The following is a 26,295-nucleotide window of genomic DNA, read 5'->3' as shown; positions in this document are numbered from 1 at the left end:
TGGACTCCGGGCCACCAGGGCCTTCGAGGTAACGAGGCTGCGGACGCGGCCGCCCGCGCGCTTATCCCCCGGGTACCTCACCCAGGCTTTTCCGGCTCAGAGATGCAACCGCTTCTGCGATTCAAAGAAATTCTGGCTCACTATTGCGAACGCCATCGGCTTTTCCCGGTCCCTGCTAAGGGCCTGAGTAAAGCCGATGAACGAACCTTAAGGCGCCTGCAGACCAACACCTTGTTGTGTCCTGCAATAGTGAAACATTTTGACCCAAGTTGATGGCCGGTGCCCTCACTGTGGGGAAGTCTCCGATAACTTTCACATGGTTTGGGCATGTCAGTTGAATCCTTCCATTCCCCCTAACCCTTCCCCTATAGAGAGGCATGGGAGGCAGCCCTACTCAATTGCTCAGGCCTGGAGTCTCAACGGGCTCTAGTCCAACGGGCGCGGGTAGCGGCGTTGTCCAGCGGAGTCCCGGAATAAGGACTCCACCTATGTAAAGGGTCCTTTTGGGCCTGCAAACTCTCATTTTATTGAATAAAAGTTTTTTCACACACACACATGGGCCGTTCATGCGTTTGCTTAAATTAGGCGTCCTCGCTCAGAATGTTCAACCTTGTCATTATCTGTATGTATGTAAATATTTAGTGCCCCTTTGCTCATAGGTTTCACGATCTTCATTGCTAACAGCAATACAGAAATAGACGCTCGTTCGGAATCTAGGTGGCGTCTTCGCATGACGGCATTTGCAACTACCACCAAAATTTTGTTTCACGGATTCTTGAAGATCTAGAAATCAAATTATGCACTGGGAAGCACGCAATAAAATTATTCCCGGAAGTATAACTTTTCGCTGTTCTAACGCTGTTGGGCTGACGCTCAAAACATTTGTAGTACAAAGGGACACAAGCCGCAGACGCCTCAGCGTGCTTTCGTCATCTAATTCATTCAGCATTGTAGAAAAATTTACGCACTGTTTACGATTTATTTATTTATTTATTTATTTATTTGATTTGTATACATACAAGCACAAGGACACAGAGAAAAGAGGGAGAGAGCAAGCTGGCAACTGCCACCAGAAGGGGCACAACGCCTGCCTGCTCTTTCGATTCGCAACGCTACTTAACACATGCGGCGCCAAATTTTCCCCTGATAATTTTCGTGCGCCACTGCATGAGGCACTGATTTGACCGAATGATTGCACTGATTTGAACTTCCGTGGCGTCGACTTCTAGCTCTCTATTCGTCTCTCTGTGAATTCATCTCTGTCGTTATTTATTCAGGATTCTCACAAGATGCACAGCGGCTTTCGCTGCTTTCTGGATTCGCCCTCTGAGGTTCCACACAACAGCGCAAGCTTATCTTGTACTCAACTAAACATCGCTAGTCATTCGTGCCTTATAATTACTTTTAAGTGCGGATTACTTTAGGGGCCCCGGCGGTCGTATGCTGTCGTGAGATGTTATCTCATGTCGTCGCTTGGTGCCACGCAGTGAAAACCCTGTATAGCATAGCCAGATATAGCGTAGCCATGTATAGTAAGTATAGCAATGGGGCGGGAAAGGGAAGTGAGGGTGAGGAGCATGGAAATGAGGAAGGGAGAAGGTAAAACATAGCATTACCAGCGTAGTATAGCATAGCCACATGTAGTACGGTGTAGCAAGGGGTGGGAAAGTTAAGTGAGGCTGAGGTGAAAGGCGCTTGTCCGTGAACGCGAGCACCGCTGTATGACAGGCGAATCACTGCTCCGCACTTACTACGGCTTTCACGTTGAATGCAACTGCGTGCATTTTTCTTTTACCCTATTCATTGCAAGAGGAGGTGTCCGCTTCATTATTTCTTTCTACAGTACTATACCTCACATCAAACACTCACCTTTGGTATCTTTCTTTCCTTGAACCACGCAACCAAGAAAAATGTTATACACCCCGAGAAATAGCACACGGCATGGTAGAACGGGTAGAAGTAGTAGCAGTAGCCAGTCTTCACCATTTTCCTGCAATGAGAGATACAAAAACGACTTCATTATTTTCCACTACGACTGACACACTTCACTAGGTGACGTCAGAATTTTATTGGCTTGTTGGTTAGTTATGACCACATACTCCACAGCAAGGAGCAATAAGCACAAGTGTATTAATTGCCGAACTTTTTCGATTACGCACCTCGGAGACCGCAGTTTAAAGGAGGTTATTCTAGTCTCCGGTGATATTTGACTTCTATGTAAAGGCCGTCCGCAACTGACAGTCACAGCGGTGGCCAACTATAGTCGGTTACAGCCTAAGAATGAACACAAGCTCCACCCCCACTACTGCGGCGCCATTAATCTGCGCGAGAGAGCGTGCCCGGTGGTTTCCGTGGTAACCGTAAGTACTTTTTCGCTGCTAACTTAACTACTTCGCATATTAATAATTAAAAGTTTGTCATCCCAACTTAAAATATCGCGTTTCCCCGAGTAGTGGTGTCGGAATCTTCGCTGATATTTGCCAGGAAGTTCAAGTTTTCGACCGAAAACCAGTGGCACAAACGTGCGTCTGCAGTGTGTTACACATGTGTAAGAAAACCACCGACCTGAAATGCGCGTACGGGGCTTGACGTCGCAGAATTGAGCATAGCAATTGGGACGGGGCGCCTATGCAAATTTACATGTGTTTTTATGTTGTAACCGACTACACTCATCCTGCTGATCGCCGTCCTGCGTTGCGGGCGCCAGGAATATCGGCCGACAGAGAAAAGGCTTACGCGAGAAGCATGTTTTCTATTTCGACCCAGGATAGAATGAAGCATTTCGCGACAGAGACGTAAACATACAATCGACCTTAAGGCAGACATTAAACAAAACTATATATTTTCGATGAAGTCGCGTTCGTTCCGGCGTACATCAGACACACATGATAATTGATGATGATTTTACTGAAATTTACTAAGAACGATGAATTAATTCATTAATTTCATTAAAACTCTGGTCTGATCACGTCATTCCTGTCAAAATGAAAATGGCTCGATCCATAGTTGTTCTCAGCCGCATTAACCATCTTCTTCCACATTCTGTGGCAAAGCAGCTATACTTTTCTCTCGTTCATTCGCACCTCACGTACAGCAACTTAGTTTGGGGCACATGTAATAAGACTGATGCACAAAAGTTGATCGCTATGCAACAGAAAGCATTGAAGCTATTAACAAAAAGGCCAGGGAGCCATAGCAACTTATTTTCTGTTTTTCATGTAACGTTTTTCTCCAAATGTTAGTCTTAAACTAATGGTTCTTATCTATAACCGTATACAACAAGGCTTTTCTTCATTCAGGAACATGTAATTCACTCGTGACATTGAATATAACTTACGAACGACATCACTTGTTTCAACTCGATCTAGGACAAATCATGGCAACACAATCCCTTGACCGTCAAATAGTAGACATATGTAACAGATTTCCAGCTGTAGTGGAATTGACACAGATAAGTAGATCTGTATATTGCTCTAAAAAGGAAGTAAGGTTACTTTTCGACCCCGGATGAAGCTTTTCTTATGTCAGTGTTTATGCACATGCATTTGTATCTTACCACTTGAGATGTCTACTTCTCTTCACTTAATTGTACTTCACTGCACTGTGATGTACTTGAATTGCGCTGTTTCTGAATTGTTTTTGATGACCTCACCGCTGACCTTGTTTCTTTTCTTTTTTTTCACGAGCAGGGATGTAGGCCTAGTCAGGAAACAGTTATGTCTGTTTCCTTTTGCCTCATCTCGGTGGCATGCAACGATGTCGTTGTACACATGCCAGAATAACGATTATTATTATTATTATTATTATTATTATTATTATTATTATTATTATTATTATTATTATTATTATTATTATTATTATTATTATTATTATTATTATTATTATTAAGAAGCACGTTGCGCTTGCGAAATTGCGAGAGTAAAGTCTGTCCACTAGTAATCCTGACACCAAGGGGGCGATCGGAGATCTGTTCGTTCCGCTTGTTCGTTCTCCTGGGGAAGAACAAGCGCGCTGATTGGCTGAAGCGGGAGATGCCACTCAAGGCCGGAGGGTGTCGCCATTTCTTTTTTTTGCTTGATATTTTCTTTTTTGGTGACGTCATATCGCGTCATAACGAGTAGGGTGATCGGAGATCTCTGTTCTGCGCCGTTTGTTCTGCACCCATTCTGGCGGCGCACGCGATTAGCCGAAGCCGGAAAAAACCACGTCTCTGAGGGGCGTAGCCATTTTTCTTTTTGCTTGATCTTTTATTTTTTGGTGACGTCATACCGCGTCATAACGAGCATGTCGTCTGCTACAAACGAACGGATTGCGAGGCCGTTCGCACGCGTTCTCTCGAGCGAACAAACGGCTTCGCACGGCATGATGCGGCGGTTGCGGCTGCCGCAGCAGCTGATTTTCAGAAAATGGCGCTTGCGACGTGTGCTTCTCTTGCGGTTGGAGGTGCGAGATGCGTTTGAAGCCATGAGCGAGTGCGGCGTCGCTTTCGGTTCTCCAAATGAACAGAGCGAACGAAATGAACGGGCCTGCCACTGGGCTGTGGTCGTACGCGCAGGGACTTCTTAGTTCAAAAGCGCTACCAGCTCTTGCCACGTGTCGTCCCGGTCCTCACTCGTGAACGACGGCCCCAGCGGGCGCGACGGCGTAGCTATCTGTGGGTGCTCTTTTATAAAAACCAGCAGAAGCTCCCTTTGACGATCCGACACCAGAGAGCCAAGCCAGACATTCCGGTGGGACGACATTACGAAAAACTGCGCCAACCACTACTTTTAATTTTTTTTTCGCGTGCGCGACTTAACATAGCAAGCACGTCAGAAAAACTAACACCAATAAATATCTGCACTCAAAGCTATTGCTGTTTCAGAAACTGCTTGAGCTTGAAAAGAAAAACAATATCTTTTCTTATAACAACTGTATTTATTAGAAGGCGAGAAACACTTCGTTTTGAAATATTCGGTCCCTTTGCCGAGGACAAACGATGCGCGTCTACTTCCGGAAAGCTCGCCGCTCACCGCTTGACGATTGGCTGTCGTCTTCCTCTCGACGGAAGAGAGCTGCGGACCGCCCACTTTTGTGACGTAACACCGCCAGAACGAACGCGGAACGAACAGAGATCTCCGATCCCCCCCCCCCCCCCCCAACACCACTTTCTAGACATATGTTTTCCAAATTTACGGCGAAGTGAAAAGATTTTACTAATATTTCCAGAAGCGCTTGTTGAAACACCCGGTGCGTAACTTTGTGTCAAGCGCGAGGTCACAAGGAGAACAGCTTCGAAGGTCGTGCTGACGGACACACCTTTCGAATGAAGTTTTCTTTCTTCACACAGACTGGCATATAAATCACACATGCAAATATCTCGATGCGCTTATCGGCTGACTTTTTATTCATTGAATATAACTTACATTGAATATAACTTACGAATGACCTCACTTGTTTCAACTCGATCTAGGACAATAGGATAATAGATCTAGCATAATAGATCATATTATAATAGACCTATAGGATAATAGATCCTATTATCGGATCGACGTGGTGGAGGTGTTGCGTACTGAGTGACACGCCGATTGAGAGGACTGAAATTTGTTCCCGGACAAACACAGCCTTACACGTCCACCGTCTTTGTATGGCACACTTGCCGCTAGTCGAACGATGCCTTATTAGGAGACTTCTCGGTCGAATTCATTGGATTTGCGGGGTGCAGCATGATAAAGTAAGAATGACAAAGCACGAAAAAGACTCGTTTCGACGCGCCAAGTGGTCAGTATACGCAGGGGCGCCCTTAGCACGGCAACCCGAGCACTGACAAGTAACACAGAATGCCAGTGATAATCACGGCCTCTAACACTAGACACAAGGCAGTATGGGGTATAATACGCACAAGAACCGCAAAACATGAATGGAAGCGTTTCTCCTGTACACTTCTTTTCGGGGTTTGCGTCTTCTTTGCGCCCTGCTCCTGTGGATATAATCTACTGTAGTGTATAGAACGGCATATAATATTGGGGTATAGCGTGAAAAATTAAGAACCTTTAATAGAATGTTTTAAAATACGGAAGGATCAACACATGCACTAAATACGAAATGCTCTTTTGGTAGTGGCGAAAAGCCATAAATAATTTCCACGAACAGTATCGTTAATTATTAGTGGTTGTGTAGGATAGCTTGTGCGTTTAGCCATCTATGAAAAACTCTCCGACGTGGGAAAGATGCGCATGGAACAGCATCACTGAAATCGCGTAATCTCTGACTCTTCGGAAGTTATAATCTTCAAGTCAAATTTCTCGAAGCGAAACCGTGGTGTTAGCGTCGAAGAGTTCTTCGCGGGTCTGTAAAGAAAAATTAGCGCAGCTCGCACCAAGTCGCGCAAGGCTGGTTCACAGCCGAGCTGGTGGGCGCGTTTCAGCTTCTCTTGTTTAGCCATCTGTACAGAATGTTTGGGCGGTGATTGAGCGCGTGCCAAATCACGATGATGATAACTTTCTATCTACGACACACGGCAAACCTCGACCGTAACAGCTCTGCTGTAAAATGATCTCGAAGTTCAAATGACAAGAAATTCAGTTTGTTTAGCGTGATTATGACCACTCGATCATTGTGAGTTAGCCTGTGTAGATGGGGGGACTGCGAATGCCGCTTAGCAGGCAGGTATACCGGCCTGCTAAGCGGCATTCGCAGTTTATTTCAAGGTATATCTTGAAATAAATTGTGTGACCTACAGACACCTTAAAGTGTTCTCGTGACACTCTGTGCAATTTTGGTGCGCCGTACTTGGACGGTGCTGTAGACATGCTTTTGTAGTGTCTTCAGAGACTCTCCTTCTGTTCCATTCTTTTTTGTATACGCTATTTTTGTATACACTATAGGGCGCAAAATGTTGAGAGACGCGGCATCGACAGGAGGTGTTTTAAGAAATGCGGAAACAGTACCGTAACGTGTTCTATGTGTACGTTTAAAAAGTGTCAAAATTCGTCTGAGGCACTTTAATGAGGCTTCCCGTAGGACGCATTCAGGCACCTTAAACCCCATATTATAACATATCTTGCCCAATACGGAAGGGGGGAAAATATTTAAAGAAACGAGTTATACTTACATTAACGACTCTGTGATCACGACGACAAAAGGTGTCAAGTTCTTATCGGCGACTTGCCACGCTGACACTGAACATCCTACTAGAGACAGCAGCGCAAATATAGACACAGCTGCCTTAGGACGACTGTAAGAAAAAAAAGAAAGCCGGAAACATATGGAGTGCCCAGCTGTTGTCCCAAACACTTACGCTAGCAGGAAGTCAAACAAAAAGTCTACATACGTCTATAAAATGATCTCTAAGAATATTGAAATAAGACTTTAATTGGGGCTATTTGGCATGCCACTGTTACGCGTTTTTCTGTGGTTTCTATGCTTTTTACATAAAACGTCGACAAAGTGAAACATGCTGTCTTGTTTCACTTTGTGCTCCTTTGTAGAAAATGTACAATGCATAAAGACAGAAAAATGGCCTAATGTTCCTTAGAGCACATTCACCGCACGAACTTTTCATGGCTCCGTAACGGGAAATTATAGGATGGTCAGAGGTTAGCAAGAAATAATGTCTTCCCCCCCTCCGCCCCCCAGTCACTTCCCCTTCACCAACACTTAATTGCACCCTTCCAAAATCCACGACCGGGGTGCATAATTAGCAACCAAAATTAGTGCTGTAATTATCTCCTCATAGACAAAAGCATCGTGTAGTACAAAATGCGAGCGTGGCAACCTGTCGTTTCTGCGGCTGCGGGCAGTCCCTGTTTCCCAAATAGCAATAAAAAAAGCAAAAAAAATAAACCTGGAGGTGTCCCTAACACTTGACTTAGATGTCTGGTTGTGGCGCTCGCATCGCGGCGTTCGTGTATCCTGGTGTATTCCTTGTGTGAAGATTGTGTTTCGTGCGTTGCCGAAGCGAATCTCAGAGGCCACGCAGAAAGAAACACGTGGTTGAGATCTGCTCCGCCAGGCGCCGCAACGATCCCAGCTGCTCACAAGAGCACTTTCAGCTCTGCCAGCTCTTTCAATGAACTTTCAATTAATTTTTAATAATTACCCTGACAGTTAAATGGCCCTTACCTTAAGTAAACAATATAAATCTTAACTTGAACTAGAACAATCGATTTCTATTTTTAGAAGACTTTTTCTGAATATTCGGAAAACCGGAAGTAAGTGCCCGACCGGAAGTGCTAGGAAGAGAAACAAGAGTGTGACTCGTTGCTCGTGCCACTGAAAAAAAAAAACTGTGATGCAAAGAGGTCGCACCACATCTTTAACGTCTGTCGTATTGCGGTTACTTGAAGCAACCATAAAATGCACTGCGTACGAGTTTAGTTGAGCTTATTCACCACAAACATACGGCTGTACATTGGCGGTTGGGTTCCTGAGCTGTTCTTTTATAATGCATCCGGTCACTGCCTAGGTGCTCACGCTACATTCGGATAAATCATGGGTATGAATAAATTCAGTGACACCGAGTAATCACAAAATAAAAATAAATGACAACATCGGGCAAGCTTCCGATGGGCTATACACATTAATTGCGATTCAAAAACGAGAAACTCTCGAAATGAAGCCTTAGGGTCATTAGGAAGCTTCTGTTCAAGGCAGCTGGAATGAAACATTGCTTATATTGGAGAGAGGTTCAGGGCGAAGATGGAAGTATGAAGAGATGAAACATTCTTGAACACGGGGCATCGCTACAGCCGATGTTTCGACAAGTGGTGTTGTCTTCTTCAAGGCTGCAACATGAAAAAGACAGGACCACTTGTCGAAACGTCGGCTGTAGCGACGCCCCGTGTTCAAGAATTTTTCATCTCTTTGCTTATATTGGTTATATTTGGCACATATACCACTGAAGCAATAGCGGCAGAGGTGACGAGTTCGTTGCAATGAAATCTTCTTGTAAACATGCTTTGACTAGCGCTCTCGGCAGTCGACACCAGGAGATAGCAGTTAGTGGATGCGACGCAAATCTTAGAATATTGCCTCCGAAATTTTCAAGGCGCTGTCAGTGTCGCCCAATCGTCAGAGGTCATGTCGAGGAGTGGTGCTGGCTACTTGATCGTTTTCGGCGGTGCGTCAATCCTAGTGCATCACTAATGGTCGAGTTTTCTTTTTCTTATCTTTCGTTATCAGAGATGATTATCATTGCGTCTACTACGTGACAGAAATTTCGCACGAAAGCTGGTATACATGTACACTCTCCCAAACTTGAATTTTTTCACGCGGTTTAGAATTTTGTTCCAACCGACCTTGAATACTGGAAAACAGAAACTTCTGTGTGTTGTCTTTCTGCACTGGAACACGTGGAAAAACGAAATAAAAGCTCAAAATCTGATAAATAGCCTCAAATTTCTACACTAATTACTCGTCTTGGGTAGAACATAAAACTACTCTAATGAGCACTAAAGACTGCTATCGCAAAAATAAAATGTGCTCTATTAATGCGAAGCTAAATTACTTACTTCTTCAGCAGCAGAAGTATCGGCAAGGTGACAAGGAAGAATTGGAAGTCGACGGATAAGTACCAAAGGTGAGGAAACATTCGCTGCGATGAAAGAAAAAACGAAAGCGAATAAATTACTGGTGACATCTTCTCCAGGCTTCCCGCGTGTCTATTTTTAAACATACACTGTAGACAGTGTTTTCTATATCGAGTGCGATATACACCCGAGACAGAGGTCGCACCACATCTTTTACGTCTGTCGTAAGGTTCTTTTGGAAGGTTCTTCTAAGTTCACACTGAAACCTTGTAGGCGTTAGTGCATTCCTGTTCATATATATATATATATATATATATATATATATATATATATATATATATATATATAGCTCCAACGGAACCAACGCGCACCTGTCGTATAGCAGTAATCAGTAAAACACGCGGTGGTCCTGTCTACAGAAAACATTAAACGCGGGCTGGAATGCAGCCGATTTTGTTAATCTGAAATACTCGGACCGTGAACATGTTCATTTCTGGGCAAAAAAAAGAAGAAAAGAAAACCTACTTCAGCGATAAAGAAGTTATTTCTGTGCACCGGCCTAAAATGTCCTTTTATTGTCCTGTGCATTGCGGAAGGTATTGAGTTTCAATCACTGCGTTTACAAACACGTGACTGTTTTAAAATATCACGATGACGAAAATTGTGATTTGTGTGATCTTGTGCTGCAAGTGCCCGTGATGCCCAAAAAGCGCCAGAGAATGACACGAGATATTCAGCTGCGTGTTCTGTGCACTGTGGTGTACTGTGGCTGCATAAATGTCTAAGAAACAGTCGCAGTAAATGTTCCGCCGTTCTGCCGATCGTGCATGAAATCAACCAATATCTGGCGGGCCCGCTTGCTGCGTTGTTGGCGATGACATTTTGAAGGCGCCAGCAAGCGATTTTTGGCTGCTTTTGATACAAAACTGTAAATTTCCTGCTAGATGGAGCGCAAGACTTATTTCGTTCGCACGTACGCAGGAGATGTGACTATACATATCGGCAACGTTTCCTGACTATGTTACATAAGCGTTGCAGGACTTCCATAAGAGTTTCAGTGTCCCACATGCGCCGCCAAAGCTCCTAAGTTTCTTGTATAGCCATTGCCTGCAAATCCAAGGCGCGGACACCTATAGGCAAATTTCTAGGCTCTATGGCTATTTGGTCGGCAAGGATGTTTCTTTAAAAGGCTAGTTGTTCTTCACAGTCATTCTAGAATGATTCTAAAGCGTTCATGAGTCTAATGCGTCGAGGTATTGCTTAAAGAGTTCAAAGCATTAAAGCAAAATAACTGTTTGGTGAAAAGATTAAAAAAAATGAAAATTTAAGTGGGAGAAAAATTTCTACAGGTGGGACACGAAACCACGTCTCCGCATTTCGCGTGCCATGTGCCTATCACGTGAGCTACCATGACGCAGTTCTTTTCGTCCACTTCCTTTGTCACTCGCGTGTGCTAGAACTAACCCTCGGAGTGTTAGCCAGTGCCACCACTCACTGTCATGGCGGTGGATGTGAAAGGCGTCAACCGCAGGCTTCACGTAGTATACGTGAACTCCTCGGGTGACGGTGACTGACCGATGAAGCCTCGTGTGCTACCTGAACGGGTCAAACCTGCCGAGGTCTTCGCCATCTAATGAAGAGGAAGGGAAATCCAGGGACTCGATTTTTGTCAATCAAAATCGTAATGAGGCCGACGTACGATGGGAACCAAGGAATGCTTAAAAGGGCCCTGCTAGACTTTTCCAAGTAACCATCGAATGGCTGTATTAAAGGAGTTTATTGCATCACGAATCGACCGCCGCAAAAATCCGTCAAGTACGAGCAGAGTTAGAGATTTGTTGTACGCTGTAATTGCTTTCTCTCTTCTCTCGTCCCGACGAGCGCACTAGTAGCTAAAGCGGGAAGGAATGGCACGGGGGAAAGAAGTTACGTCACGCGCGCGTGAGCATTTTTTTTTCCTTCGAACGCGTGGCTTACTTTCACTGGCACGTGGCGGCCTCCCGCGGCGATCGCGGTAACTATTCAGCTCACGATGCTCAAATCGGCCGATGGCCGTGAATTTGGGTATATGGCGCGGTCATTTGGGTATATGGTTCAGTAAAACTTGCTGCTGGGCGAGTTGGTTCCTACTTTATACGGCATCATTTGTCGAGACAAGAGGAAACGATTTCTAGCTAAATTTGAGAATTCATGTAAATTCCAGGCCGCGTGCTGCGCTGAATGTTTTGCTCGCGTGTTCGCAGTAGCCTGGACTACCGGTTGGCAGCGTTTTCTGACCGTATTGAAAAAGTGTTGCAGAGCTTCTTCAGGGGATCGACCTAATTTTAGTCCACTTAAATAAGAAATGATTGAGAAAGCAATTTAAAGTACGCGTGATGGAATATTGAAAGTGAAGAAGCCACTTGTTACGAGAGTGGAACTCTCTCCGTTAGGACAGTTGAAAAAGTTCTGTCTAGGAAACCGTGGATTAATAAAGTTTAAGCGTTAGCTTAACGACAACTGCCTTTGCTACGTTGCTGTTTGGTTAGGTTTATTTGCATTTCATTGCTGATCGCTTAATGGTTCTCAAGTGGGGATCCGCGAAGCTATTCCTGGAGGTCCAAGAAACCCATCCTCGAAAAAAAAAACACGCATTTTTTTTTTTTTTTTTTTGAGGCACACTATGTTCCCTGACTGCGACCCCCTTCGGACTTTTGGTATGCTTCGCCGCATAACACTTTTACATTGCGGCGGAGCTGACTTATGTTTCCTCTTCTCCTTGAGATGGCTGTAAAGCCTTTGTTGCAGCTTTCTACGACATATGCACGCGAGCATACCTTTTCTAGGCTTGTATACTTGAAGAGAAAACATTGCTAGAAACAGATTGAATGTGGTTGCATACCACACATCTTATTGGCAAGCTGGTGAGATCGAATTGGCGAGGCACTTTAGTTTGACCATATTTTTTTTGCCAGGAAGCAACAAAACGAACCTCCTTCACGCTGCTTGTTGTGTTACCCCTCCCCCCTTTTCTCTCTCACTACGATGGGTCTCTCATCCCTTCCTCTGGTCCACAAGGGGTCTCCAAAACATCCATGGCTGAGAACCAGTGGGTCGTGATCTAACACACTTTAAATCATGAAAACAAACGTAAGAAGCAGTTTGAACGTTGCAAAAAGGACAGCGTAATAGGCATAACATTCAAGAATCTTACGGTGTCAGCATTGAGGTCGAAGAAGTAGTTTTGCACTTGCAGCAACAGAACCAGCCACTGGCTCCGAAAGTCGTCGTGTAGCCTTTTAAAGTAGGCCTTTGCATTCGGTCCGGACGCCATGAGCGGAGTCAAGTACAGGCACATGATGAGAAAGAAGACCGGAGCCGTGGTTCTGAAAGAGTGTCATTCACGCAACCCACGTAACGCTTACGCTGAAAAGTTCTAGCCAATAGACTACAGACTGTCATTTTTGATCTAGTCGGAAGATATGATCCAGAGTGGCCAGTTCCGCTTATTATAAGCGTCGTCAAGTTGCTTGTAGAATTTTCCAGTCGCTTGTCGCGTTTTTTGGGCTTATTTACATTTTTCCAGCTAATATGGTTATTCTAGTGATCATCATGCTCACCAATAGCACGTTTGTCGTTAACTAATAATGCGTTTGTCGATTCGACCTTGAGTAGTTGAGTGTTGAAGTCAAACATACGCTGGGGGCATCAACAAGTGACGTTAATCATGCACTGCCAAACATGAATTCAACCGAATGGAGACTACCTGGAAGACAATGTTAAAAGTAAATATGTGATTTCGTCCATAGTTGCGCATATTTTCGCTGCACAAAATAAAGTGATTTTTCCAACTATCCTTCGTATTTGAGTGACATTTTTTTATTATAATTAAAAATATTTTTTAAAATAGCACATTTCTTTAAACTCCCCCCCCCCCTTTTTTTTTTGGCTTTTTCGCCAAAGTCGCGCCACTTTTTTGAGCTTCTTTTGTGATGAATTCAATATTTGCTTGTTAGCATCTTGCAACTCTAAAGACATCCGGCTTTTGACATGCGTGGCCGCAGCACATATACATGTTGCCAATCACATTATTGAATGTGCGTCAGATATATTTCACCAGGTGACTCTTATCCAAGAATATTTGTCGAGATCACGCGCTTCTTTTTATATTTTTATGTAACTGGTCCGTTACCCGTCTAACAACTGCCTTGCGCAAACCGCGCCCGAGTGTCTGGGAACCTTCCAGATTATTTTAGAATGTTCTGATAAGCTTTAGCGCGCAACGAGAACAGTGGAGTTTATTCTGGAACTAAAGCGGCCACCACCGATAAGGCAGGAATCTTCGATGCAACATGTATGAATGCCGATGCGCCTTACCGCAGATGAGATTACCGACGACCGACGACAGTGCTTGCCGCTGTCAGTGTACAGCGTGCATTGCTTGTACTCTAACTCTAATTTCTTGGACACAAGTTCGCCCGAATAAAGAGTTTCGTCTTGAACACGCCGACTGCCACCTTCTTCAACGTCACGACCACGTGACAATATTTATTATGTTTCACTAATCGCTTTTCGCACAATTATATTATAGTGTGCTACGCTGTTATGAAAAAGCGAAGTTTTGTCCACGCCCTACTTAGCTTTTTTTATATTTTAAACAACGTGCAACCATACGACAGCCATTGTAGTTGGTGGCATATATATATATATATATATATATATATATATATATATATATATATATATATATATATATATATATATATATCAAAATTACAAGAAAAATTGGAATTAGTTCGATGTATTGTCACATCGTATACTTCGATATCAAACTCAAACTTTTAAAGAATTTACCGTATTTTCAGTGCGAATTTCGGTGCGCAAGTCGGCTTCACGGCACTGCTTCACGATAACGCCAGCAAGGCGGCCTCGCGGCAATAGGCGGGTATTTTAATATTAATAGTATTTTTTTTTCTTTTGTTAGCATTTTTTCCTCTGTTTGTCGTAGGGGGTGCCGTTTATATGCAGGGACGGGTCATACGCACGAAAATACGGTATCGAAGTAAGCAGCGCCTCTACATGTTCATACGCATCTGTGCGTACTCGCTTGGCGCCGGAAGCTTCCAGTCCGCCTTGGCCCCAATTCCAACCTTGTTCTTCAATATCCTACTCAGCGTGCTTGTTCGGATGCTGTACGCAGAGGCGACGTCAGACTTCTTTTTTTTTTTTTTTTTGGACGTTCGACTGTGTTGATTATCTCCAGCTTTGCGGAGAGCAGCACGTTCATCCGTTTCACGGCAGTCGTCGCGTTAACAAAGGGAGCGGAGAATCGCGGAGAAGCGAACTGCGACCGCGCACGACTGTCCGTCGGTTGCGACGACCAGGAATCGTGGGAGAAGGCACGTGGTTGCAAGCGGTAGTTTTTGCTCCGTCCGTGCGGCGCCTTCCTAATCACACTGCTCGCGCTCCCAAATGCATGCAAAAAACCACGGAAAAAAAAAGAAGCAAAAAGCCTGATCGCTTATGAGGGAAAGCCAACTTCTTGGCGCGTTTCGCGCTGTCCGATATTCGATGTATGAAGCGTTCCGGCTGTTTTTCGTTCGATGTAGCCGTAGATTTTTCTATGCGTTGTGGTTAAAGTAAAGTAGATCGATACGGTCGGCTGAGTGAATATTGAGTGAATTTACTGGTAGCACACAATGAAAAGAAGAAAAAAATCCTTTTCAATGTGTGCTACCTGCAAGTTCACTCAGTATAGAAGATACTCGGACCTATCGGTTCTTCCCTTCAAGTCGTATATATATATATATATATATATATATATATATATATATATATATATATATATATATATATATATATATATATATATATATATATATATATATATATATTGTTAAGCGGTTTATTGGACGGGACTCGGCGACAATTCGCTATGGCGACAGTCAGGGCAAGAGCACGGGCTCCGAGAGCGAGCGGCGTTTATAAGAGGACGACCCACTAGGAGCCGCTGGAGAACGCAACCGTTAAACAGTACGAATTGCTTCGCCACAATTACCCCGGGTACGAAAAGGGAGCCGTCCGGCGACCTAACAGCTCGTCACTATGAGTGGGTCATAGTAGGCCTTGAGGCGCTCCACGTTGACTATGTCGCGCCCTCGACGGCGCATGTCCGAAGCTGGTTCGATGGGTTCGATCAAGTAGTTGACCGGGGATGTGCGCTCGACGACCCGGTATGGGCCTTCGTATTTCGGCAGCAGTTTTGAAGAGAGGCCACTTGCAGTGGTAGGGACCGAGAGCCATACGAGCGCTCCAGGGAGGAACGTAGGCTCAGAAGTGGTGGTGCCACCGCGAATGCTCTTCTGCAGCTCTTGTTCCTGCGTCGTAAATGTCTTGGCAAGCTCGCGACACTCTTCAGCAAGCCTGGCTGTGTCAGAAATAGGCGCACACTCAGATGGATCCGGCTTGTATGGAAGTATCGTGTCGATGGTGTGCGACGGGTGCCTTCCGTACAGTAAGAAGAAGGGTGAAAAACCGGTAGTGCTCTGAGGGGCGGTATTATAGGCGTAGGTGACGAAGGGCAGAATGGTATCCCAATTGGTGTGATCGGCGGCGACGTACATCGACAGCATGTCGCCGAGCGTGCGGTTAAAGCGTTCGGTTAGGCCATTCGTCTGCGGGTGGTAAGCAGTAGTTTTGCGGTGAACAGCATGGCACTCATTCAGAATGGCTTCCACGACTTCTGATAAGAAGACACGGCCTCGATCGCTGAGAAGCTCTTGGGGTGGACCGTGACGCAGTATGAATCTGTGTAGTAGGAAGGAGGCAACATCGCGCGCTGTAGCCGCTGGGAGGGCGGCGGTTTCGGCGTATCGCGTTAGATGGTCAACAGCGACGATGGCCCAGCGGTTACCAGCCGAAGTCAGAGGAAGTGGTCCATACAAATCGATGCCCACGCGCCCAAACGGACGGTTAGGGCAAGGTAATGGTTGTAGACCTGCTGGCGACACGTGCGTTGCAGGTTTTCGGCGTTGGCAATCGAGGCAGGAGCGAACGAACTTCTGCACGTAGCGGTACATCCCACGCCAGAAGTATCGTTGTCGAATGCGGTGGTAAGTTTTGGATACCCCAGAGTGCGCGCATTGCGGGTCAGAGTGGAAGGCATCGCATATTTGAGAACGCAGACTGCGGGGTATCACTAGTAGCCACTGGCGGCCGTCGGCGTTGTAATTCCGTCGGTGCAGGAGGTCGTCACGAACGGCGAAATGGTGGGCTTGACGACGCAACGCGCGAGTGGATGGCGTTGCCGACGGATCAGTGAGCAAGTCGATCAGCGACGTGATCCATTTATCCTTGCGCTGTTCGGTAGCGATGGTGTCAACGTTGATTGAAGCAACAGCCATGTGAGGCACTGAGCAGGGGGCATTGTCGTCAGGCAAGGGGGAGCGCGAGAGGGCGTCGGCGTCAGCATGCTGGCGTCCGTTGCGGTACAGCACGCGGATGTCGTAGTCCTGCAGGCGAAGTGCCCAGCGCGCGAGACGGCCTGAGGGATCCTTCAATGACGACAGCCAGCATAGTGCATGATGGTCGGTGACGACATCGAATGGGCGACCATACAAATAAGGTCGAAACTTTGTAAGGGCCCATATGATCGCCAGGCACTCTTTTTCCGTGACTGAGTAATTGGTCTCGGCTCTGGTAAGCGTACGGCTTGCGTATGCCACGACGTATTCTGGGAACCCTGGTTTGCGCTGCGCAAGGACAGCGCCGAGGCCTACACCGCTGGCGTCCGTGTGTACCTCCGTTGGGGCCGTAGGATCGTAGTGGCGGAGTATGGGAGGAGACGTCAACAAACGACGGAGCTTTGCGAACGCGTAGTCACACTCGGACGACCACGAATCTAGGGGTCCGTTACTTCCAAGGAGCTTCGTCAGCGGCGATATGATGGTGGCAAAGTTTCGTATGAAGCGTCGAAAGTACGAACACAGTCCTACGAAACTGCGCAGTTCTTTTACGGACGTAGGTTTGGGAAATTCGGCCACAGCCCTAAGCTTGGCCGGATCGGGAAGGATTCCATCCTTGGACACGACGTAGCCGAGGATTGTCAGCTGCCGTGCTGCAAATCGGCACTTCTTCAGATTCAGTTGGAGGCCGGCGTTGCGCAAACGCGTCAAAACATGCCGCAGACGTTGGAGATGCGTGGAGAAGTCCGGAGCGAAAACCACGACGTCGTCCAGGTAACACAAGCACGTGTGCCATTTCAAGTTGCGCAGAACGGTGTCCATCATGCGCTCGAAGGTCGCGGGCGCATTACACAGACCAAACGGCATGACGTTGAACTCGTACAAGCCGTCAGGCGTGACAAAGGCTGTCTTCGGTCGAGCGTCATCCGCCATGGGTACTTGCCAGTACCCCGAGCGCAAATCAAGAGACGAAAAGAATTCGGCTCCTTGCAGGCTGTCAATTGCGTCGTCGATTCGCGGCAGCGGATAAACATCTTTGCGAGTGATCTTGTTGAGCCGTCGGTAGTCCACACAGAACCTCACGGAACCGTCCTTCTTCGCAACGAGAACAACGGGAGACGCCCATGGGCTGTCCGAGGGCCGAATAACGTCGCGTCGAAGCATATCGTCGACTTGCTCATTAATTACCCGCCGTTCTGCGGGAGACACGCGATATGGACGTTGCCGCAGAGGTGGTTGGGCGCCGGTGTCGATGCGATGCGTAACAGCGGAAGTGCGGCCGAGAGAAGTTTGCCCGACATCGAAAGAAGAACGAAATTCTTTCAGCAGGCACAGAAGTTGGGAACGCTGGACCGATGTGAGGTCGTCAGCAATGGAGGACCTAAACACATCAGCAGGTGACGAATTGGACGCGGAAACAGCACTGAGCGTACCGGAACTGGGACAGTGCGTGTCGTCGGGTGCGTCCATAACTTGTGCGTCTTCGAGGGGTTCCACTCTGCCAAGACATTCCCCTCGCACCAACGTAACAATGTATGGAGATGGGTTGTGAACAAAAATAGCGGTAATGCCCTGAGTGACCTGGACGGTCGCGAAAGGTACCAGCAAGCCTCTCCTTGTGCAAACATGGTCCGATGGCGAAATGAGTGCAATGGTGTCGGAGAGACCGGCGCAGTCGACTGACACAGCCGTCGACGAGTTTGGAGGCACTTTGGTATCGTCTTTGACGAGGATCTTGCTCGATACCGATGAAGTATCTGCCGGCGTCAGATCTGAGAACGGGGAGAGTTCGATTTCGGCTTGTGCGCAATGAATTACGGCGTCGTGGCGGGAGAGAAAATCCCATCCCAGGATGACGTCGTGAGAGCATGCAGCAATTATAATGAACTCGACATCGTACAGAACGTCCTGAATGACGACGCGAGCTGTGCATATTGCTGTAGGATGAATACTCTGGGAGCTGGCTGTACGGAGAGAGATCCCAGAAAGTGGCGTCCTCACTTTTCGTAGTAATCGGCTCAATTTTTGGTCCATAACGGATACGGCGGCTCCAGTGTCGACAAGGGCAGATGCGGGAACACCGTCGACAAACACGTCTATCACGTTCGATGGGCTTCGCTGAGGGCTTTCGCAGTTCGATAGCGTCGCAGCCCTTGCCTCCTGGACTGCGACGACTAGTTTTCCTGGTCGCGTGCGACCGGACGTGGGCGCATCGGCGACAGTGAGCGACGTCGTGGAGACGGAGAGCGCCGAGTAGATGGAGCCTGGCGTGACGTCGGCGACAGAGGCGTAGGTGGGGCGTAAAATGTGCGGTTTGACTGGCTGGTGGCGGGCGACACGACTTGAGGCGGTTGGACGCGATTGCAGTAACGCGCCACGTGGCCGGCGTAACCGCATGCGAAGCATATGGGGCGGTTGTCAGGTGTGCGCCATCGGTTTGCTGGAGCAGGGCCCGCCCATGGCGCAGGACGTGATTGACGGGGTGGCGACTGGTATGGCTGCATCGTTGGCTGCAGTCGTGGCCTCTGCATGACGTCGGCGTAGGTAGCCGGCACAGCCGCTTCGAAGGACTGATGTCTAGCGGCGGCTTCGGCGTAACTGTGTGGGGCAGCCGTAGGTACTACTGGGGACGTCCTGGCGACAACTTGGGCGTAACTGAGTGGTGCAGGAGCTGGATGGTGTTGGTGGTACTCAGGCATGACCTCCGCGATTTCCTGCTCAATCGCTCGACGGAGGGGAGGGAGAAGAGTGGTTGACGGCTGTTGAACGTACTGAGGTTGAGCAAAGTCCAGCAGAGAGAACTGGCGCGCAATTTCCTCGCGCACGAATGACTTCACCTCCGCGAGCAAGGCGGAGTGGTCGGATATAGTCGACAAGCCAGCGAGCTCGGCGTCGCGGGATGGAGAGCGACGGGTCATCGACCGCTGCCGGCGCAGCTCCTCGTAGCTCTGGCATAGGGTGATGACCTCGGCCACTGTGCTGGGGTTTTTGGCGAGCAGCATCGTGAAGGCATCGTCGTCGATGCCTTTCATAATGTGCCTCATCTTGTCAGATTCCGACATGGTCGCGTCCGCTTTCTTACACAAATCCAGGATGTCTTCAATGTAGCTGGTAAAGGTTTCGCCGGCCTGCTGAGCTCGTTCTCGCAAACGCTGTTCGGCCTGCAGCTTACGAACGGCAGGGCGGCCAAACACGTTGATGATGGCGGTCTTGAAGTCGGACCACGTCGTAAAATCGGATGCGTGGTTGTTGTACCACAGGCCGGCCACACCCGCGAGGTAGAAAACCAAGTTGGTCAATTTTCCCGCCTCGTCCCATTTATTGGGGACACTCACGCGTTCATAGATCGCGAGCCAGTCCTCCACGTCGGTCCCATCTGCGCCAGTGAAGACTGGGGGGTCGCGGATACGAGGGACACCGGGACATGAGGTCGGTGTAGGCGGAGGCGTCTGCTGGGCGGCGTCTTGAGGCATGGTAGCTGGTAGGGTACGGGATCGAAGCTCCAGAGGCATCGAATGGGAGCACAGCACTCTCCACCAATTTGTTAAGCGGTTTATTGGACGGGACTCGGCGACAATTCGCTATGGCGACAGTCAGGGCAAGAGCACGGGCTCCGAGAGCGAGCGGCGTTTATAAGAGGACGACCCACTAGGAGCCGCTGGAGAACGCAACCGTTAAACAGTACGAATTGCTTCGCCACAATATATATATATATATATATATATATATATATATATATATATATATATATATATATACACAACAATACACAGTCCTCCTGTCGTACCACTAACCATTAAGGCTGTTGTATGGTTGCACTTTCTTTAAAATAAATAGGGAGTGGACAACACTTCGAAACATAATAAATATTGTATTCTACTCTGGCTTTTTGTTTACTGTCCTTCGAAATGTCCACTGCGCGAACAAAAATAAAAGAAAAAAAAAGAAAACGATAGCTGCAGATGGCGGGGTGCGCGGAGATCGGATTTTGCTCACGTTATGGAAATTCCTGCGCGCGCTTACTTATATCTCTGCTTTATTACTTTTATATTAATTAAAACTTCTAATATTTCTAGATTGCATAGTGCCTTGCATACCTGTAACGACCCCGCCCTATCGACTTCTTCCAAGTTCTTTTTCCTGCAGTATTTTAACATTGCTTGCGTATGTCAACCGCTGATAAGCTAGAATCTATTCGCAGTAAAATGGAGCGCTTTCAAACTTTCCAGTGTTTTACGTGCCAAATCCCTGATCTTTTATGAGGTACACCTTGTTTAGGGACTCTGGATTCATTCTGACCACTTTAAGGGGTACTGACACTAATGTTTTCAGTTGTCGTTTTTCTGCGTCAAATGAAGGGCCAAGCCTTCAAAAGCCTAGGAAATGTACTACTAACCGTGAATGCACCCTAAAAAAGTAATCACAGTATGTTTCTAAAAGCTAGTTATGGTTCCTACTGTACCCTGACGTCACAACACGGTATGAGCTTCTCGTTACGTGCTCGTGCAAGATGTCGTGACGTTTCCGCAGCAGTTCCGCACCGTGGCTCCGTCTAAAACGTTGGTTGGTGACGGATAAGCGGCCATTTTGAATGTTTTGGGGACGCACGAGCAGCCATTTTGCTAGTTTTGGTACCTGACGTCATCACAACTAACCAGACGGCTGCGTGAAGTCACCAGAATTAGTATTGTAGCCTGACGTCAAGCTCAGTGTGGTAGGTGCACCATGGGAAAAATGATTTAATATCAAAATAAAATACCTTATAGGCGTTTGCTGAGCTTCGCACTTGCTCAGAGCCGTCTCTGTATACAGGAGATTTGTATGGCAGAGTAAACCCACCTCCGAAAAATGGTGTCAGTACCCCTTTAAGGTTTGACGCATACACATACACCTGCTAAGTGCTATTGGTATACCGGTCAACTTTCTACTTTGTTCAAATTTTCCAGAGCATCCTCATTGAAGTGTATTGCGCGTCTAGATAAGCCGCCAATGACGCAAGAGAACGCCCTTGAAAACGTGTCGAATATCGATGTGCCTCGAAACGATAAGCGGCTTATTTGCATTCGCGGACGCACGAAATGCGCATAAAATACGAGCAACGTAAGCTGTTACAGTAGAGGTCCAATAAACGGCTTGAGTATGGCAGGCACCTCTACAGCGGACCTGGCAGCCGCCATTTGGAAATCGGGACGCAAAGCTCGTACACAGTCAACGCCTAGGGTATGCTGAAACAACTGCTGATCGTTCAGCGTGCTTCGTATATGCACTCTTTAGTTAGTTTTACTCCCTTTCTGAACGAGGGCACCCTAATTAGTTCGTCAGCTCGTCTGTGCTCCTCTAGTGCAAAAGCTCGGCGCGATGTTTGCTGTAAGTCCCAATACGCGTTTTATAGTGAGCCCAGTAAACCTTTGCCGATAAGTACCCAGTATAAAAGAATTAAGTTTGAAGTGAGTGATATGCAAACACGCGTCGCAGAAAGCAAGCGCGCAGACTACCGTATATTAATTGTAAGTGCATACTGTACTACCGTATAGTATGAAGGAAAGAAGTGTTAATTTCAAGGGCTCGTTTTCTTTGTCATATACAATATTAATGAGCACTAACAGACAATAATACAAAGGAAAGTATAGGGGATGTTTTTAGTAGTAAACGTAAGGTAAATGTGAAGAAAGAAAAGTGGACGAAAAGATAGCTTGCCGCGGGCAGGGACCGAACCTGCGACCTTCGAATAACGCGTCCGATGCTCTACCAATTGAGCTACCGCGGCGGCCATCCCCCCGTCCACTTTATAGGGTATAAATGTACATATATATCCTATAAAGTGGACGGGGGGGGATGGCCGCCGTGGTAGTTCAGTTGGTAGAGCATCGGACGCGTCATTCGAAGGTCGCAGGTTCGGTCCCTGCCCGCGGCAAGCTATCTTTTCGTCCACTTTTCTTTGTTCACATTTACCTTACATTTACTACTAAAAACATCCCCTATACTTTCCTTGGCATTATTGTCTGTTAGTGCTCATTAATACCGTATAGTATACACTTTATACTATTGGTAACTTACCTGATAAATCTTCGAATTACAGCGAACAAAAATACGACGATTCCACTCCTTTTTTGCTTGCATACGACCGTGGCTAGGAGGAATCCACTGGAGTAAGGGGAAGAGGTGGATGGGTAATGAAAAACCAGCACAGTTCTCAGTTAGATGAAGTCAGGCTAAGATTCGACGATTTTCGGTAATAGTACAACCTTTTTTACAGATTCGTGGCCCATTTGCGAGAACGCATGAATGTTCGCTATACACAACGGATCGCCCATATAAGCGACGTTGCAAGTCCAAAAATAAGCAGCAAGAATCCTGTATTTCTTCCAAAGAATCTGCTCTAAAATGTGGGCGTCTCGAAATTCGAACTGCAGTTGATATGTCACATTTGCGTACAATATCTTGGATGATTCTTGACTTTGTCACAAATGCGGCGCACAAATGGCCGAATGTGGCTGCCATCAATTGCAATCTCTTAATTCAGCATTGCTTTAGCAGATACTGCACTTTCGCTACGCAATAATACTACATTCAATGGTCGATCCGGTCCACATTTTCCAGTCGCTCCACATCCAAGTCAGAGGAACCTCGCGTTATCCGATCGGCGGGCAACTATTCGGAACAGTGAGCGGAAAGGAAGCGATGGCAGAAGGTGAACTTCCGGTGATATAATAATTGAGCACCACCACGTTACATAGTATGATCAGCATTTCAATTAGCGAGAGTGCGAAGCAAAAAAGAAAAAAAGAAAAAAAGCAGAGGCCACGTGTGCGACTGCTTGACTATCGCTTCCAAAGCGATCCCATTGCAAGTATATAGAGCCTCATAATGAAACTTATAGAGAGTTTGAGAATTGGGGCCCCAAGGAGCTTGGGGACCAAAAAAGCTTGCGAGCCGCCAGGGCGCATGCGCAGAACCCAAGCCACTCTTGGGCTCCTGCGCTCGCGTTGACCCGAGACGAAAAAATTGAAAACTAGCGTGGGGCCCCAAGGCGTCTTGGGTCACCAGCGAGAAGACACAAACGCAGCGCAGGCCACGGCGCAGTATGGCCCGCGTCTCGCATGATTTTAAACTTCGTCACGCGTGGCGCTCCGCGCGCTTGACCCAACGCAGCCGGCGTTGGCCCAATTCTCAAACTCTGCTGATCATCCGAACGCAAGAGCAGGCTGCCCAACGCAGCTTGGGGCCCAGCGTCTTGGGTCCCCAATTCTGAAACTCTCTAATGTCACTCCTTTCGACTCTTAAGAACTGAAGATGCCACAAACGAAGTCAAACATCGCCGCTTCTCCATTGTCGACGTGAGAAGTTGAAGTACAAACACAAAACTGCTTAGATGAGTCGTTACCGCCAATGGACGTTCGCAGAAATCGCAGCCCTGCTCCCTCTCTTGGTAGAGAGGCGCAAGGCACAATGGAAGAACGGTGATGACGCGCCCAGCGAGTGCTGCTCGTCGGCGAAGTGCGCTGTTGTTGATACAAACGGCTATTTGATTGCTTGCGCTGCGACGTTCATGAAGCTTGAACTGCCACAGATTCTTTTTTTTCCCCTGTGAGTGACGTCCCGGTAAAAAATATATGTATATAGCACAGCTTGCACTAAGCCACGCAAGGCTGGGTCACAGCAGAGCCGGTGGGCAGCTCGTCCTGACTTGGCTGCGCTTTTACCCTCTCACCTGTCTCCCAACACTTGCTATACTATGCATGGCTATGCTTGCTCTCTTTTTTATCTTTTTTTAGATGCGAAGCAGCTTTTGCTCGGGGCTGTGTCCGGCGGTGGTGGTGGCGTCCGCGCTCCACTGCGCATGCGCCTACTCTCTCTCCCACTCTCCTCCTTTACGCAGGTGTTCGGTCGCCTTCTCTCCTCTCCTCCCCCGCGCTGCAGCCGCGGCCCAGCCTCTCCTCCCACGTGATGCAGCCGCGCCGCAGCCAAATGCAGCGCCTGTAACCCACTGTCTCCTCTCCCTCCCCCATTTCGTGTGTATATAAGCGCGTGCGCTCGGTCGGCTTCCATCATTCTCACTTCGCCCCCGTTCAGATGAGCTGTAACGTCAACGTCGGCGCCACTCGTTCACTCGGCGCTAACGGAAAGCAACGGACAAACACAACGTAATGATAACACAAACACTAAATACAAACCTCACACACTAACGGAAACGCCGAGTGAACGTAACAGAAACTTGGTGTGCGCCCCCAATGCTGTTTCGCATCCCCTCATGGTTCCCTTGAGCGGAAGATGGGTGCAATTTTCTTTTTTAGTATGTGGTCTTTCAATTTTTTTCTCTGTATGCCTGTAGGAAAACCTCGACCATAACAGATCTGCTGTAAAACTCCTATAGCGCGTATGTGCCACAGAAACTGTGCCTATCCCAGTACTCACCACACTCGTCCACTAAAAATTAACAAGGGAACACACAGGCGGCGAACACAGATTAGGGGCCGCACGTTGTATAGCTTCTCTTGTCAACCATCTGTACCGTGCATGTGCTTGGGCGGTGACTGAGCGCGTGCCGGTTCGTGATGATGATCATTCTCTATCTACGACACGTGGCAGACCTGGACCATAACAGCTCTGCTGTAATAAGCTATTGCGATGTAAGAATGTTCGCTGCTACGCAATCGGGATTGAATTGGATGCGCTCACACAGCTTGACGATGCACATTGCGTATCGCGATGCGCGGTACAGAAGCAGCAACAGAAGTGCATAAGTGATAGAAACGGGTATGCTATTTCGGCTGCTCGGAGCAGGGGATCAGATGTAAAGAATAACATTACTGCAGTACTGAAATAAAGCACTAAAGCTTAAGATGTAACATCATGGCAGTTTCGCGAAGTCCAAAATCCTTCAAATTTTAAATGCGAAGCATTTCTGGTTAACCCAAACCTTGACCACATCCACCAAACCTCGTACGTCTTGTTGCTCTCATGTTCGTCTCATTAACTTGGTATATTTAAGAACTTGCATGGAATGGTATATGAGTGCACGACAAAGGTGAATGGCCGGCCATTACCCGGATAGCATGGCATGTATGTCATAACATAAATTACAAGATGTCATCATGACGCCATGGCGGTAGTTTCATTACATTAATATATATCACAATGTGCACGGCATGACGTGCGTGTATGACGGACATGAACGATAGAATATGACACGAACGGTACTGTACCCATGTCACGTATAATGTCATTATGCGCATGCCACGCATTCACGTATTATAGGCATCTATGTCGGCTATTGGCCAATAGTGTGCTATCTGTTTTGTGACGCCAAAACAGCAAACGCCGGCAGCTCCGAAGAGAGTGCG

General features: G+C 47.2%; 1 protein-coding gene across 1 annotated transcript in view; it reads right to left on the bottom strand.

Annotated features, from left to right (window-relative positions):
• LOC119393966 (nose resistant to fluoxetine protein 6-like) overlaps positions 1-26,295 on the bottom strand; it is a 104,989-nt gene that overhangs the window by 25,436 nt on the left and 53,258 nt on the right. Inside the window, exons 9-13 of the mRNA XM_037661173.2 lie at positions 23,009-23,095; positions 12,703-12,874; positions 9,492-9,574; positions 7,094-7,216; positions 1,870-1,990 (exon numbers count right to left, since the gene is read on the bottom strand). Of these exons, the coding sequence (XP_037517101.1) occupies positions 1,870-1,990; positions 7,094-7,216; positions 9,492-9,574; positions 12,703-12,874; positions 23,009-23,095 (586 nt within the window). The remainder of the gene's footprint in view (positions 1-1,869; positions 1,991-7,093; positions 7,217-9,491; positions 9,575-12,702; positions 12,875-23,008; positions 23,096-26,295) is intronic.

This window comes from Rhipicephalus sanguineus, chromosome 1 (genome assembly GCF_013339695.2).
Source record: "Rhipicephalus sanguineus isolate Rsan-2018 chromosome 1, BIME_Rsan_1.4, whole genome shotgun sequence".
NCBI classification, from domain to species: domain Eukaryota; kingdom Metazoa; phylum Arthropoda; class Arachnida; order Ixodida; family Ixodidae; genus Rhipicephalus; species Rhipicephalus sanguineus.
This window is presented reverse-complemented; position numbering and strand designations above follow the sequence as displayed.